The sequence below is a fragment of the Lolium perenne genome, chromosome 5 (genome assembly GCF_019359855.2).
Source record: "Lolium perenne isolate Kyuss_39 chromosome 5, Kyuss_2.0, whole genome shotgun sequence".
In the NCBI taxonomy this organism is placed as follows: Eukaryota; Viridiplantae; Streptophyta; class Magnoliopsida; order Poales; family Poaceae; genus Lolium; species Lolium perenne.
The window spans coordinates 168,691,645-168,708,823 of record NC_067248.2 but is presented as its reverse complement, the minus strand read 5'-3'; the positions used below and the strand labels follow the sequence as shown (position 1 = coordinate 168,708,823).

The 17,179-nt window shown below is 46.4% G+C and overlaps 1 protein-coding gene across 1 annotated transcript; it reads right to left on the bottom strand.

Annotated features, from left to right (window-relative positions):
* Window positions 1-219: 219 nt before the first annotated feature.
* Window positions 220-1,851, bottom strand: LOC127303741 (UPF0481 protein At3g47200). The gene has a single exon (XM_051334446.1). The coding sequence runs from the start codon at window positions 1,849-1,851 to the stop codon at window positions 220-222; it is 1,632 nt and encodes a 543-aa protein (XP_051190406.1).
* Between the last annotated feature and the right edge of the window lie 15,328 nt (window positions 1,852-17,179).

Here is a 17,179-nt window from a genome sequence, read left to right as displayed (position 1 = left end):
CACAAGCTAATCACGTATTTGATGGTACATATAAAAACCTCATCCAAGGATTATATCACAATCTTTATGAATACATCTCGAATTAGAGCATACATGATTGCCTCTAGGGCATATTCTCAACAGTCTTAACGTTCTAAGCATAGTCGCGTCCTTTTATTTCAGGATTGGCGAGTAGAATCCTGCCGCAGCAGAGAGTCGGAATCAACTGTCTTTCCATATTTACTGTTTTGCTGGATGAGAGAACCTATACACGGAGTAGATGGCGTTGACGACCGTGGCAATGGAGAAGAGAGCCCCAAGGATAACGAAGAAGGTGACGGTCTGCCCAGGGAAACACTGCAGTATGAACCTGTTGGCCCTTGCGGCTGTGCTATGATGATGAGTATCCACGTCGTTGCAGAGGTCAAGAAGGTCCTTGGAATAGTACGCGTGGCGAAAATCATGCGCGAGCTCCCTGAACAAGCGTACGATCATCTCGTCGGTCTCGTGTGTATGCGCTAGGATCCTGTTCTTCCTCAGCAACTTGGCGTCGGCCTCGCACTGCAGCAGCCGGGCCATGCAGATGGAGTAGGTGGTGACTGCGAGGCTCGAGCAGAGATGGCTCTGCTCGAAGGCAATGAGGTGGTGGAAGACAAGGTTGCTGTAGCCGTGGATGTGCAGTGCGGGGACGCGCAACACACCTCGCATGCCAAGCATGTTCCTCTGGAAGACCATGTTCAGTATATCTGGAGCAGCTGCATGCTTGCTGAAACTGATGCGGGAGTCCTCGAACCAGGTCGCACAGGGGAGGTTAGAGTCTGGTTCGCCCAGCAGGTGCTTAGAGGGGTCCTGGTCGTGCTTGCCTGGTTGTACCCGGGACCAGTGAAAAAGGTGTAGGAGGTGATGAATTGGTTCTGGGAACGAAGTGCTCGGGCTGGGGTTGGTGCTGGGGCTAGTGTTGCTGTTGGTGCTGGGGCTGGGTAGGGTTGCAGCGCGGGACGAATTTTCTTCTGCCGTGTTCAGCCCCAGAATATTTCCTCGCCCAAACCAGCAGCTAAACTTTGCCTTAATTTCGTTTTTGCGGGACCTCGCGGGGCGCCGCGCTGTAATAACCCTAGTGCTGGGGTTGGTGATGGGGCTGGGCCTAATATCGTCGAAGCAAGACAGAGCAATCTCTTCTAAGGTGCCGTTAACCCCTTTGAACAAGGTATCCTTCAATCGGGTGTGAAGATCGATTAGTACGCAGAAGGGGATCTGGTTGCCCAGCAACAGCAGGTCCAGCCTGGTCTCTTTCTTGTGCTTCAATATGTCTTCCGACAGGTAGTCGAAATGCTTGCCGAGGTCGGTACTACCTGTGGGGCCTTGCACGCTCGTCTTCCTCAGCAGGGAGATAGCGAAGAGCACAAGACAGCCGTCGCGCCGAAGCATCTTGGCAGGCTCCTCGGAGTCCATGTTGCCCATGTGCCATCCGCGAGCTTTGGCCTCCTCGCCCCGCGCGCGAGCCCACTCGACGATATTGTCGATACCGAGCCCGAACATAGGTTCAGAAAGGAAGTTGACAATGGCCTCCTTCTTCTCACGGGTGATGAGACAAGACGACCGAGACTCATATTGGTGGTATGGCCCGACGGAGACGACGATGACGTTGCCGCCGGTCGACCTTCTGCTCCTGGCTGCGGCCACGGCGCGATCCAGGGTTGGCGTCTGTTCCTCGAGGCTGCTCAAGGAAACGCCCTTGGCTTTCTCGTTGATTTCCAGCTTCACGTCGTGCACCCTGCTGCGCGAGCCGCCGCTGCTGGGTCCTTCTTGCCTGCCTTCTTCTTGTATTTCTGGATCGTCGCTTCCAGCCGGCATGCCTGCTTCATCATACATTGCGGTAGCGAGGAAGAATGTTGCTATTTGCAAATCTTTGATTATTGCAGAGTCGAGGAGGGAGGAAGAGAGGTGGAACGATATCTAATGCTACTGAACTTGGGGTGTATATATATACATGGTGTACTACCGATTACGTGGTAAGTACAGCAACCCAAGATATGAATGAACGTACCATAAAAAAATTGGTCAACAGTGCATGCCAATCATGTCATAGGGACGTGCCATGTATCTTGTCTGAATCATTGCACACTGCTAAATCATCAAACCAACATTATGCTTCCAAGATTTAATTAAGCTCCACTTGTGCCACTAGTAGAATTTAAAAATATGCTTGTAAGAAATTTTAAAACAACTTGTCGCTATTTAAACATACTCACCAACATACATATTTTCGGACAGACACAACAGCCTTGCGTGTTGCTTCTTTCTTTTTCATGGAAGAGGTGCATAGAACCTAGGAATTTTGCTTCCTGCCATGTTTCTAGTCCTGCTAATACATGCCAACATAAATAAAATTGCACCTCTAACAGAAACTGCAAAAAGTGTGTACCGTAAAAACCATTCGCGATAAACCGCAACGCATAATGAATATTCGGTTTTACGGTTTAAGTTTGCCAGTCTATTGTCCAATGGGTTGCACAATACATTAAAATTTGTTCTTTTATCTCTTATTCTCAAATTTGTGACCTTGGAAAAAAATATGAATATAGCATCAAAATAAATGAACTTTTACCATGCATGAAGCCAGTCCCAAGAAAACACGGAATTGTTCTCAATAAAAGGTGAAGGGAAAAAGAACCACACCGCCACAAGCCGGCAAACCACTTCCCGTGTAGAGAAGAACATGAGATGCCCATCATGTTCCACTGACCGACCAAACCACGGCAACAATGGATTCCCCGCATTTCCTTCCTGCAGAAGGTACATGTTTTCATGTCAAAAAAAAAAAAAGAAGGTACATGTTTTCGCCGGTCCATTCTGGATAGACGGAGTAAATTTCGAGAAGGGGTGCAAGGAGATGTTTGTCTCGCGCAAATACCAAATCCAGACCCTGGCCTCCTTGTACCGGTGTTCACAACTTCACATTATTTTTCCCTTCATCTGTCCGTCTTCGTGAGAACTCGCAAAACACATTTCTCTTCTAGCATCCTACTTATCCATGTTTCCTCCTACCTCCCGTGATGTTGGGAGTAAGGGCATCTCCAGCGGGCAGCGGCGGACGTTGAGCGACCGTTTTCGTCCGCCGTGATCGGAAATGCGTCTGGAGCCTGCTCCAGCGGTGTGACGCAAAGTGACCGGACCGTCCGGGGAGACGCAAACCTGGTCCAAATATGCGTCAGGTTTGGGTCTCCGCGGACGCTCGGCGGTCGCTTGGAGCGTCCTCCATTTCTTACCCGGTTCCGCATGTTAGGGACAGCGAAATAGACCGCTTCGATTTGCTTCTTGTTCCCCTTCTTTCCTGCCCTAGTGCCGCCCCCACCCCTAGCGCCGCCGTCTGGCCGTAGCGCCGCAGTAGTCGCCGTCGGCTCCGTTCTTGCCGCGCGGCAGAGCAGGAGCGTGCTCCGCCGCGTACCTGCCGGCTGTTTTCGGGCGAAACGCTCCCGGTTGCGCCGCCCTTCCGCGCCGCCCATGACCTGTTCGGTCAATTGCGTCGGTAGGTTTCTTACTCGTGTTTTCGGCGCTATCGTGCGCGGTCATTCATCCGCAGTTTGTACCCACGCAGATGGACATGTGGTAGATGTTGGACAAGTTCCGCGCGGAGGTCGTCGACTCCTCTTCCGACGAGGAGTCCGATGAGTCGACGTGGACTTTGGCAACAACTGCGGCCTCCATGATCCACGAGTTCACCTCTAACCCGGGGCCACAGCACCGGGGCTCTGTGAAGGGCCGCGCCAAAAACCTGCCGCGCAACAGAGTGGAAGGGCAGGCCCGCCTCCACAAGGACTACTTCCACCTCACTGATCTGATCTTCCCGAAAAAAATGTTCCGGCGCTGATACAGGATGTCAAGGGACCTATTCTTGGTCATTCTATGGGTCGTCAGAAACTACGACCCCTACTTCCAATGCAGGCGCGATGCAACAGGTGCGTTAGGCTTCACCTCCTACCAAAAATGCTCCGCGGCTATCCGCATGCTCTCATATGGAATGACTGCGGATATATTCGATGAGTATCTTCGAATGGGTGAGACCACCTGTCTTGAGGCCATGTACAGGTTTTGCCGAGCCGTGATTGCCGTGTTCGGAGAGTATTACTGTAGGGAGCCAACTGTTGAGGATACAAGGCGCCTCCTGTCTATCAACGATTCTAGAGGCTTCCCAGGAATGATTGGCAGCATAGATTGCATGCACTGGCAGTGGAAAACTGTCCATTTGGATGGCAGGGTGCGTACAGCGGGCATGAGGAGGGAAGAACTATCATTCTTGAAGCTGTCATATCTCAAGATTTATTGATTTGGCATTCATTTTTTGGCATGGCCGGTTCCAACAATGACATCAATGTGTTGCACCGATCACTGGTTTTCAACCGGCTCATGCAAGGCAAAGCTCCCCGGGTGAGCTATGAGATCAATGGAAATGCATATCACAAGCCATATTATCTTGTTGATGGCATCTACCCTGACTGGGCCACATTGGTGAAGACTGTCCGTAATCCAAACTCCGAGAAGACGAGGAGGTTTGTCAAGATGCAAGAGGCTTGCAGGAAAGATGTGGAGCGCGGATTTGGTGTGCGCCAAGCTCGGTGGGCAATCGTCCGTCACCCGGCAAGAACATGGTCGTTGAAGACCATGCATGAGGTGATGACATGCTGCGTGATCATGCACAACATGATCGTTGAGAACGAGCGTCCTGATGGCCGCAATGAGAACCAATGGGATTTCCAAGGTGAGCTGGTTGCGCCACTTCCTGGAGCTTCATCTTGGCAGGACTATCTACATAGGAATGTAGAAGTCACTGACGAGAACGTCTCCAAACAGTTGCAAACGAACCTAATTGAGCATCAGTGAACATTGGCTGGCCATGAAGATCATGCCTAGAGAAATACTATCTTATTTTCATGTCGACTTTTAAATATAATAACTATGACTTTGTTGATTTCCTTATTTTGTTGTTTGGAAACTTCATAAATTGATGCAAACGCGAAAATGCGTCGGCCCGCTGGAGCCACCCCTAGGTGCAAACGGACGCGCGGACAAAAACAGTCAGTCGAGCGTCCGCCGCGCGACGCAAACAGACATTTCGGACGTCTGAAATGCGTCGCGCCGCTGGAGATGCCCTAAGCACGAATCGCTAGAAAGAGTTGACAAAGGCGGCCACTGAGTTGTTTAATAAATGTGTCCAGCTGGATCTCGGGACCCTGGCCGACAGAAAGGAACAACAACCATGGGGCGAAGGCACTTCCGTGCGCTCCTGTCAGAAGCCCATCTGCCATGAGGATAAAGATCTTCGGGGAGTGGTGTTTTGGAACATGGGAGTATATGCTCCCTCTATTTTCAAACTCATCTTGCACATATTTTGAATTTAAGAAAAAAACGAAAATTTCGCACGTACATCTTCTCACGTGCTACGCGCTTACAAAGTTGTTTCATAAAAAATGGACTTGTCATGTGACGTGTGTAAAAAAACAAAACTCAGTGCTAAAAATAATGCTTTTTAGAAGATAAAATTTCTCTTTTTTTTTACACAGACCATAAAAAGTATTAATTTTTCGTGAAACTTGGCGAATGAACATATATTATGGAGATGTACATGTAGAATTTATTGTCAAAATTTTATGACAACTCGAAATATAATGTTTTGGTATTGGGAGCATATGCACCCGGGAGCCGAATTGAATTTCCGGGTTACTCCCTCTCTCAAAGTTTATTAGGCGTGCGTGTATCCCTAGGTCGTAAATTTGATCAAATTAGCATTTGTTATATGTTATAAAAATTATATCATTAGAAAGTTTAGGTGTTCTATTTTCTAATGATGTAATTTTTGCATTATATAATTTAAATTGTATAGGTTAAATTGACGATCTAAGGGATACGGGGAAGACTGGTAAACTTAGACGGAGGGAGTAGTAGATACATGGTGAGCTACTCATTACGTGGTAAGTACAACAACCCAAGGAATAAGTCAACGGTGCCATAATTTGTTTTTGGTCAAAATTGCATGCCAAATTGCCAATCATGTCATAGGGAACGTGCCATGATTTTACCCGAATCTCAACTTTAATAAATCACTAAACCAGTCTGTTTCCGAGATTTAAGCTCCACTTGACTGGCAAATAACTATGGGTTGCCTAATTAGTCAGCAAGTTGCTACATACTTAATTCTTTTCTTTTTTCGTAAAAAAGAACTTATTTTTTCTTAGATTCCATTAATTGTACCGATATTAAGTAACAGTAAAACTCACCTAGCAAAGAGTCACCATAGGGTTTTGGTGCTGATTGCCATCCGATCATGATGTTGAACGTGCCCGATCTTCCGGCCGTTGCACCGAGAAACACTGGGTTGATTTCACCGCCTCATCGCACGAGTCATGCTCAGCAAACATGACCGTGCTGCTTCGGGTACCACTAGAAAAAGACCAACCTTTGCAAAGGGAAAAAGTTGCTCCGTGCGTCGCACGTCCGGCTGACACGTATCTGCGTTCCGCGTGGAGTATGCCCGCACGCCCCGGGACGAGTACGTCCGCGCATCTTGTCAGCGAGCTGAGGGAGTATGTCTGCACGCTCCCGAGCGAGTACATCCGCGCGCCCCCGAGCGAGCCAAGGGAGTACGTCCCCGTGCCTCGAGCGAGTACGTCTGCACGGCCTCCACTAGCGAGCTATACCTGTGTAGCGACCCGGAAAAATACCTCTATTAGATTTTGGTTGTTCTTTTTCTTTTGTGCATCATCATGGCATCATGCATGCATCATATACATGTTTTGAACAAAATAAAACTATTTTTATAAACCCTAAATATTTTATTTCCCTCTCGTACGGGTTTTATAAGAAACCTCCTTTTTGTCTATTCTTTTTTATAAAACCCTATCCTGTCTCCCTGGGCTCTCTCCCTCTCTGGCCCAACTCTCTTCCTCTCTCTTCCAGCCCTTGCGGCCCATCCCCCGTCTCTTCTCCTCTGGCCCGAGTCAGCCCAACCCGGCAGCCTTGCACCAGCCCAGCATCGCTGGCCCATACCCGTTCGCTCCTCTTTTCTCCAGTTCCTCTTTTCTTCCTCGTCAGCAAGGAGAGCGACAGGAGCACGAGGTGTGCGTGAACCTGTGGTCCTCCACCGTCGCCACCATCCCACCCTGCGTGACCTCCTCCTCCTTATCCTCCCACCTAACCTGCCTCCTCCATCACGCCTCTCTCGCCCCTTTTTTCTTCTCTTGCAAGCCAAAAACGAAGAGGGTTTCCCCACCGTGAGTCACCGCAGCAACTCCGCCATGGCTCCGCCGCCCTGGTCACCCCCTCTTTGATCCGAGACCACCACGAGCTTCGCCTCCCTCTCCTCGTTCAACTCCTGCAAGGAATCGTCCGGGGCCGCCCTAAATCGCCGTCGCCGCGCTCGTTTCTTCCTCAGCACCGACGGGTCCTTCGTCGATTCCGGCGAACCACGAGCTTCCCCGACGTTTTCGACCACGGACACGTCTTCCTGGTGATGTGTTCGACCTCCCTGACCACTCGCTCGTCCCCGTCCCCCTCTGTTTCATCTCTGTACCTTGGTGACCGTCGCCGCCTCCACAGATCTTCGCCGCCGACGCCTCTCCGACAAGCTCCAGCCCACGGCGCCCTTTCCTCTTGATCCGCGCCGACAAGGCGAGCTCGACACCCACGCGCGCGCTACCTGGAGTCCACGGCATCGCCGAGTGCATCCACGCCGAGCTGCAGGTGGTCACCGCCGCGTCTAGAACGGGCACGGTGTCGAGCACCTTGCGTGCATCCGCGCATGGTTCGCCAGCGTGGCTGCCACGTCAACGCCGCGGGCCCCATCCGTCAGCTGCTCGGGCTAGCCCTCCAACCGGTGAGAAATCAATCTCAGATCCAGATCTAGAACTTTTTGCGTCTAGCCCCCTGCCATGTTTCTACTCCTAACCCGCAGTCTTCCTCCCCGTCAGCTGGGCCCCGCCCGTCAGCCTCTGGGGCTAGCTCCTTCTACGGTGAGAAACGTCCGCGCCGACCTGCTGCATCAGCGCCCAGTCAACGCCTCCCTGGCCCGCGCGTCAGCCTCTTTGGCTAGCTCTGCCTGGGTATAAAAACGATTCCCTTTCTCTCCGTTTTTCCAGGAATTCAAGAAAATGTGATAAACTTGGATAAATCATATCTTTCAAAACGTTCATCGAAATGCAAAGTGTTTTATATGAAAATTGATCAGAAAAATGCACTGAACATGAATATGCCATCCATATGCCTGTTTGCATCTTGCATCATGTCCAGCCGTGATAGTTTGTGCATTCACCTAATATGGAACATATGGAATATGTGGGATATTATATATATGTTGTCCCGGTTTCATTTAACTTTGATGTAGCTCACCCCTGCCATGTCTGCTATGCTAATCCACCCTTAAATTTGACGATAGAAAATGAAACTCCAACCTAATTTGATTGTCCGGGGTACTGACTCCGATTAATTGGATAAGTTGCATCGCATCATATTTGACATATCATGCATGGCATGCATATCATCATGATCATGCTGGATCTTCTTTATCCGTAGTAGTAAGATTTGCATACGTTGTGTGTTCCAGCATTTGCTTCTTCCCGGATAGGATCACGAAGTGGCGTGGTGAGATACGACAAGTTCTCCGGATGTTCCTCGGCAAGCTTTAACAGACAAGCATTTCCCCTATACTTCTGTCCCTGCAGAAGTCGCTCACCTATTTTATTTTGCCTTCTCCCTCATGCTAGCTTTAAGTTGCGTTCTTGTCACGTGTCCCTTCCACTTGTTACCTCAAGCAGCCTATATTGCCTCCACCAACCTCCTACAGCTGTTGTTTGGTTATCGGGTCTGCCTTGCGAGTCGTAGTGCATGCTAGTGCTGTTTATATCTCGTTACCGTTACTGCTATCTTATCGGGTTATCTGTTTGGGAGCATGACACATGGTTTATGTATATATCTGTTGAGGGTATCATGGTTACTTGTTAATAGTTGTTACCGGAGACATCGGTGGGTCAGCTGATCGTTTTGTGACGGCTCACTTGTGTTTCTTTAAAGCTTAGGACCCCGAGTTCTTGTTATCTGTTCCGAGACTGAGCGCTCTAACCACACGTGGGTATGTTTCTGGGTCTCCCCTTGACCACTGCCGGAATCTACAGCTTTGTCCAGTGGCCACAACTAGTTTGCAATGTTTTACCATTTGTTGTTGCGTGCATGCCAGCTTGTTACTTATTTACTTTGGGAAGCCCCTGGGTGCCTTGTATCCCTTGTTTCTGGTATGAACATATAGGTTTGCGGCCTGAGCGTTTATCGCATGCTGAAACGGGTCATTGGCCCTGTGTGTGTTTTGACCCTCGGAAGCCGTGCACGCAATAGCTAGGTCTGCTTCGGAGATTCGGCCGGACTTCGATAAGGGTTCAACTTGGTTAGGTGGCTTCCTGGACATTGTTGTCGTGAAGGAGAGTGCGAGCTGTGATATCCACCTGTCGTAAGTGGATCGAGCGGTGTGTGTGGGTACATTTGGGCAACCCCTGCAGGGTGTACATCTTATCGATAAGCCGTGTCCGCGGTTATGGATGACTTGGAGCTGTATGACTCGACCATAGACAACTTACACCTGCTATTTCAATCATAATAACTTGTGTAGTAAGCTAGCACAACTCTAATAATAAATGGTTAAAACTTGACAACCGTGTGAGTGCCTTTGCAAGTACTTCTTGGCGAAGGGGGAACACATCGGCTGTGTTATGTTTGCAGAGTATAGAACTGTTAGTTTATGCGCTCTCTCATCTTCTTTGATTAGACGAATATAGTAGAGTGTCTCTATAGGTTTTTAGTGCTTGCGCGCTGCCGCTTAACCCCACCATATTGCCTATGATGTTCCTCTTGCGTCCTCTAAGTCCCCTGCGTGCCTCAAGTACAAAGGACGACTGGTTGACGAATGCTTATACGTCTTGAAGTCTTGTTAAGTACGAACCCGTACTTATTGCTGCTTCTACGGGACATAACCGGGCAGGTATGAAGATCGGTACGATGAAGAACGACGCTAGTGATACGTCTCCGACGTATCGATAATTTCTTATGTTCCATGCCACATTATTGATGATATCTACATGTTTTATGCACACTTTATGTCATATTTGTGCATTTTCTGGAACTAACCTATTAACAAGATGCCGAAGTGCCAGTTCCTGTTTTCTGCTATTTTTGGTTTCAGAAATCCTAGTAAGGAAATATTCTCGGAATCGGACGAAATCAACGCCCAGCATCCTATTTTTCCACGAAGCTTCCAGAACACCCGAGAGTCGCCAGAGGGAGGCCACAGGGGCCCCAGATGATAGGCCGGCGCGGCCCAGGCCCTGGCCGCGCTGCCTTATGGTGTCGTCGCCTCGTTGACCTCCCGACTCCGCCTCTTCGCCTATTTAAGCCCCCTCGACCTAAACCTCGATACGAAAAAGCCACGGTACGAGAAACCTTCCAGAGCCGCCGCCATCGCGAAGCCAAGATCTGGGGGACAGGAGTCTCTGTTCCGGCAAGCCGCCGGGACGGGGAAGTGCCCCCGGAAGGCTCCTCCATCGACACCACCGCCATCTTCATCAACGCTGCTGTCTCCCATGAGGAGGGAGTAGTTCTCCATCGAGGCTCGGGGCTGTACCGGTAGCTATGTGGTTCATCTCTCTCCTATGTACTTCAATACAATAATCTCATGGGCTGCCTTACATGATTGAGATTCATATGATGATGCTTGTAATCTAGATGTCGTTATGCTAGTCAAGTGAATTTTACTTATGTGATCTCCGGAGACTCCTTGTCCCACGTGTGTAAAGGTGACAGTGTGTGCACCGTGTGGGTCTCTTAGGCTATATTTCACAGAATACTTATTCACTGTTATGAATGGCATAGTGAAGTGCTTATTTATATCTCTTTATGATTGCAATGTGTTTTGTATCACAATTTATCTATGTGCTACTCTAGTGATGTTATTAAAGTAGTTTTATTCCTCCTGCACGGTGTAATAGTGACAGTGTGTGCTCCGTGTTAGTACTTGGCGTAGGCTATGATTGTGATCTCTTGTAGATTATGAAGTTAACTATTGATGTGATCTATGCCTCCTTTCGTAGCGTGAAGGTGACAGTGTGCATGCTATGTTAGTACTTGGTTTAGTTGTATTGGTCTGTCATGCACTCTAAGGTTATTTAAATATGAACATCGAATATTGTGGAGCTTGTTAACTCCGGCATTGAGGGTTCGTGTAATCCTACGCAATTAGTGGTGTTCATCATCCAACAAGAGAGTGTAGAGTATGCATTTATCTATTCTGTTATGTGATCAAAGTTGAGAGTGTCCACTAGTGAAAGTATGATCCCTAGGCCTTGTTCCTAAATACTGCTATCGCTTGTTTACTGTTTTACTGCGTTACTACTGCTGCGTTACTACTGCTTGTTTACTGTCCTGGGCAAAGCACTTTTCTGGTGCCGTTGCTACTGCTCATATATATTCATACCACCTATATTTCACTATCTCTTCGCCGAACTAGTGCACCTACTAGGTGTGTTGGGGACACAAGAGACTTCTTGCTTTGTGGTTGCAGGGTTGCATGAGAGGGATATCTTTGACCTCTTCCTCCCTGAGATCGATAAACCTTGGGTGATCCACTTAAGGGAAACTTGCTGCTGTTCTACAAACCTCTGCTCTTGGAGGCCCAACATTGTCTACAAGAATAGAAGCACCCGTAGACATCAAGCTATTTTCTGGCGCCGTTGCCGGGGAGGAAAGGTAAAAGGCACTCATACTCCGGTCCCAGGTAAAGTACTTTTCTGGCGCCATTGTATTTGTGCTCGAAGCTATTTCCTTTAGATCCTGCAATTGCATCTTTTTGTTTCTTGTTTACACTAGTTAGGCATAATGGAAAACAACAAAAATATGAGAGGTCTTTATGAACTTTATCTTGAATTAGGACATGATGTGTTTGAAGAGAGAATTATAAAACCCATGGAACTTTATATGCATGCTAATGAGAATGTTATTAATATGAATGCTTTGAACACTATTGTTGCTAATGCTATGGAAAATTCTAAGCTTGGGGAAGCTGGCTTTGATGAGCATGATATTTTTAGTCCCCCAAGCATTGAGGAGAAAATTTACTTTGATAATACTTTGCTTCCTATATTTGATGATGAGAATAATAATGATAGCTACTTTGTTGAATTTGCTCCTACTACAATTAATAAGAATAACTATGCTTATGTGGAGAGTAATAATTTTATGCATGAGACTCATGATAAGAATGCTTTATGTGATAGTTATTTTGTTGTGTTTGCTCATGATGCTACTGAAAATTATTATGAGAGAGGAAAATATGGTTGTAGAAATTTTCATGTTACTAAAATGCCTCTCTATGTGCTGAAATTTTTGAAGCTACACTTGTTCTATCTTCCTATGCTTGTTACTTTGCTATTCATGAACTTGTTTATTTACAAGATTCCTATGCATAGGAAGCATGTTAGACTTAAATGTGTTTTGAATTTGCCACTTGATGCTCTCTTTTTGCTTCAAACACTATTTCTTGCGAGTGCATCATTAAAACTGCTGAGCCCATCATAATGGCTATAAAGAAAGAACTTCTTGGGAGATAACCCATGTGTTTATTTTGCTACAGTACTTTGTTTTATATTTGTGTCTTGGAAGTTTTTTACTACTGTAGCAACCTCTCCTTATCTTAGTTTTGTGTTTTGTTGTGCCAAGTAAAGTCGTTGATAGTAAGGTTCATACTAGATTTGGATTACTGCGCAGAAACAGATTTCTTTGCTGTCACGAATCTGGGCAAAATTCCCTGTAGGTAACTCAGAAAATTATGCCAATTTACGTGAGTGATCCTCAGATATGTACGCAACTTTCAATAAATTTGAGCATTTTCATTTGAGCAAGTCTGGTGCCTCAATAAAATTCGTCAATACGAACTGTTCTGTTTTGACAGATTCTGCCTTTTATTTCGCATTGCCTGTTTTGTTATGTTCGATGGATATTTCGATTCCATTGACTTTCAGTAGCTTTGTGCAATGTCCAGAAGTGTTAAGAATGATTATGTCACCTCTGAACATGTATATTTTGATTGTGCACTAACCCTCTAATGAGTTGTTCTAAGTTTGGTGTGGAGGAAGTTTTCAAGGATCAAGAGAGGGAGATGATACAACATGATCAAGGAGAGTGAAAGCTCTAAGCTTGGGGATGCCCCGGTGGTTCACCCCTGCATATTTCAAGAAGACTCAAGCGTCTAAGCTTGGGGATGCCCAAGGCATCCCCTTCTTCATCGACAAATTATCAGGTTTCTTCTCTTGAAACTATATTTTTATTCGGTCACATCTTATGTACTTTACTTGGAGCATCTGTTTGTTTGTTTTCGTTTTTTTTTTGTTTGAATAAATGCTTGTGTGGGAGAGAGACACGCTTCGCTGGTTCGTATGAACACATGTGTTCTTAGCTTTTAATTTTCGTGGCGAAGGTTGAAACTGCTTCGTTAATTGTTATATGGTTGGAAAAGGGAAATGCTACATGTAGTAATTGGTAAAATGTCTTGGGTAATGTGATACTTGGCAATTGTTGTGCTCATGTTTAAGCTCTTGCATCATATACTTTGCACCTATTAATGAAGAAATACATAGAGCATGCTAAAATTTGGTTTGCATATTTGGTCTCTCTAAGGTCTAGATAATTTCTAGTTTTGAGTTTGAACAACAAGGAAGACGGTGTAGAGTCTTATAATGTTTACAATATGTCTTTTATGTGAGTTTTGCTGCACCGCTTCATCCTTGTGTTTGTTTCAAATAGCCTTGCTAGCCTAAACCTTGTATCGAGAGGGAATACTTCTCATGCATCCCAAATACTTGAGCCAACCACTATGCCATTTGTGTCCACCATACCTACCTACTACATGGTATTTCTCCGCCATTCCAAAGTAAATTGCTTGAGTGCTACCTTTAAACAATTCAAAATTTATCACCTCTGATTTGTGTCAATGTTTTATAGCTCATGAGGAAGTATGTGGTGTTTATCTTTCAATCTTGTTGGGCAACTTTCACCAATGGACTAGTGGCTTCATCCGCTTATCCAATAATTTTGCAAAAAGAGCTGGCAATGGGATTCCCAGTCCCAAATTAATTAATAAAAATAGACACTCCTCCATGGTATGTGATTGTTGGACGGCACCCGAAGGATTCGGTTAGCCATGGCTTGAGAAAGTAAAGGTGGGGAGGAGTGTCATCATAATAAAACTAAAATAAAAAGGCACTCCTTCATGGTATGAGATTGTTGGCAGGCACCCGAGGATTCGGTTAGCCATGGTTTGTGAAAGTAAAGGTTGGAAGGAGTGCCACCCAAAAATAAAATAAAATGGGAGCCGATCTTTGAAGGTTTGTCTGGCAAGGGGGTTAGAGTGCCCACTACCATTCGTTGACAACAACATACACCTCTCAAAACTTTACTTTTATGCTCTCTTGATGTTTTCAAAACCAAAGCTCTAGCACAAATATAGCAATCGATGCTTTCCTCTTTGAAGGACCATTCTTTTACTTTTATGTTGAGTCAGTTCACCTATTTCTCTCCATCTCAAGAAGCAAACACTTGTGTGAACTGTGCATTGATTCCTACATACTTGCATATTGCACTTGTTATACTACTTTGCATTGACAACTATCCATGAGATATACATGTTACAAGTTGAAAGCAACCGCTGAAACTTAATCTTCCTTTATGTTGCTTCAATACCTTTACTTTGAATTGTTGCTTTATGAGTTAACTTTTATGCAAGACTTATTGATACTTGTCTTGAAAGTACTATTCATGAAAAGTCTTTGCTATATGATTCAGTTGTTTACTCATGTCACTTACATTGTTTTGATCGCTGCATTCACTACATATGCTTACAATAGTATGATCAAGGTTATGATGGCATGTCACTCCAGAAATTATCTTTGTTTATCGTTTACCTGCTCGGGACGAGCATAAACTAAGCTTGGGGATGCTGATACGTCTCCGACGTATCGATAATTTCTTATGTTCCATGCCACATTATTGATGATATCTATATGTTTTATGCACACTTTATGTCATATTTGTGCATTTTCTGGAACTAACCTATTAACAAGATGCCGAAGTGCCAGTTCCTGTTTTCTGCTGTTTTTGGTTTCAGAAATCCTAGTAAGGAAATATTCTCGGAATCGGACGAAATCAACGCCCAGCATCCTATTTTTCCACGAAGCTTCCAGAACACCCGAGAGTCGCCAGAGGGGGCCCACAGGGGCCCCAGATGATAGGCCGGCGCGGCCCAGGCCCTGGACGCGCCGCCTTATGGTGTCGTCGCCTCGTTGACCTCCCGACTCCGCCTCTTCGCCTATTTAAGCCCCCTCGACCTAAAACCTCGATACGAAAAATCCACGGTACGAGAAACCTTCCAGAGCCGCCGCCATCGCGAAGCCAAGATCTGGGGGACATGAGTCTCTGTTCCAGCACGCCGCCGGGACGGGGAACTGCCCCCGGAAGGCTCCTCCATCGACACCACCGCCATCTTCATCAACGCTGCTGTCTCCCATGAGGAGGGAGTAGTTCTCCATCGAGGCTCGGGGCTGTACCGGTAGCTATGTGGTCCATCTCTCTCCTATGTACTTCAATACAATAATCTCATGAGCTGCCTTACATGATTGAGATTCATATGATGATGCTTGTAATCTAGATGTCGTTATGCTAGTCAAGTGAATTTTACTTATGTGATCTCCGGAGACTCCTTGTCCCACGTGTGTAAAGGTGACAGTGTGTGCACCGTGTGGGTCTCTTAGGCTATATTTCACAGAATACTTATTCACTGTTATGAATGGCATAGTGAAGTGCTTATTTATATCTCTTTATGATTGCAATGTGTTTTGTATCACAATTTATCTATGTGCTACTCTAGTGATGTTATTAAAGTAGTTTTATTCCTCCTGCACGGTGTAATAGTGACAGTGTGTGCTCCGTGTTAGTACTTGGCGTAGGCTATGATTGTGATCTCTTGTAAATTATGAAGTTAACTATTGCTATGATGGTATTGATGTGATCTATGCCTCCTTTCGTAGCGTGAAGGTGACAGTGTGCATGCTATGTTAGTACTTGGTTTAGTTGTATTGATCTGTCATGCACTCTAAGGTTATTTAAATATGAACATCGAATATTGTGGAGCTTGTTAACTCCGGCATTGAGGGTTCGTGTAATCCTACGCAATTAGTGGTGTTCATCATCCAACAAGAGAGTGTAGAGTATGCATTTATCTATTCTGTTATGTGATCAAAGTTGAGAGTGTCCACTAGTGAAAGTATGATCCCTAGGCCTTGTTCCTAAATACTGCTATCGCTTGTTTACTGTTTTACTGCGTTACTGATACGTCTCCAACGTATCGATAATTTCTTATGTTCCATGCCACATTATTGATGTTATCTACATGTTTTATGCACACTTTATGTCATATTCGTGCATTTTCTGGAACTAACCTATTAACAAGATGCCGAAGTGCCGATTGCTTTGTTTCTGCTGTTTTTGGTTTCAGAAATCCTAGTAACGAAATATTCTCGGAATTGGACGAAATCAACGCCCAGGGTCCTATTTTGCCACGAAGCTTCCAGAAGACCGAAGAGGAGACGAAGTGGGGCCACGAGGTGCCCAAACCCTAGGGCGGCCCGGCGCCCCCCCTTGGCCGCGCTGCCCTGTGGTGTGGGGCCCTCGTGCCCCCTCCTGACTTGCCCTTCCGCCTACTTAAAGCCTCCGTCGCGAAACCCCCAGTACCGAGAGCCACGATACGGAAAACCTTCCAGAGACGCCGCCATCGCCGATCCCATCTCGGGGGATCCAGGAGATCGCCTCCGGCACCCTGCCGGAGAGGGGAATCATCTCCCGGAGGACTCTACGCCGCCATGGTCGCCTCCGGAGTGATGTGTGAGTAGTCTATCCCTGGACTATGGGTCCATAGCAGTAGCTAGATGGTTGTCTTCTCCCCATTATGCTTCATTGTCGGATCTTGTGAGCTGCCTAACATGATCAAGATCATCTATCTGTAATTCTATATGTTGCGTTTGTTGGGATCCGATGAATAGAGAATACTTGTTATGTTGATTATCAAAGTTATGTCTATGTGTTGTTTATGATCTTGCATGCTCTCCGTTATTAGTAG

Bases quoted from the DNA above. Each gene is read 5' to 3' on its own strand.
- LOC127303741 (XM_051334446.1), bottom strand. From the start codon at position 1,851: ATGTATGATGAAGCAGGCATGCCGGCTGGAAGCGACGATCCAGAAATA.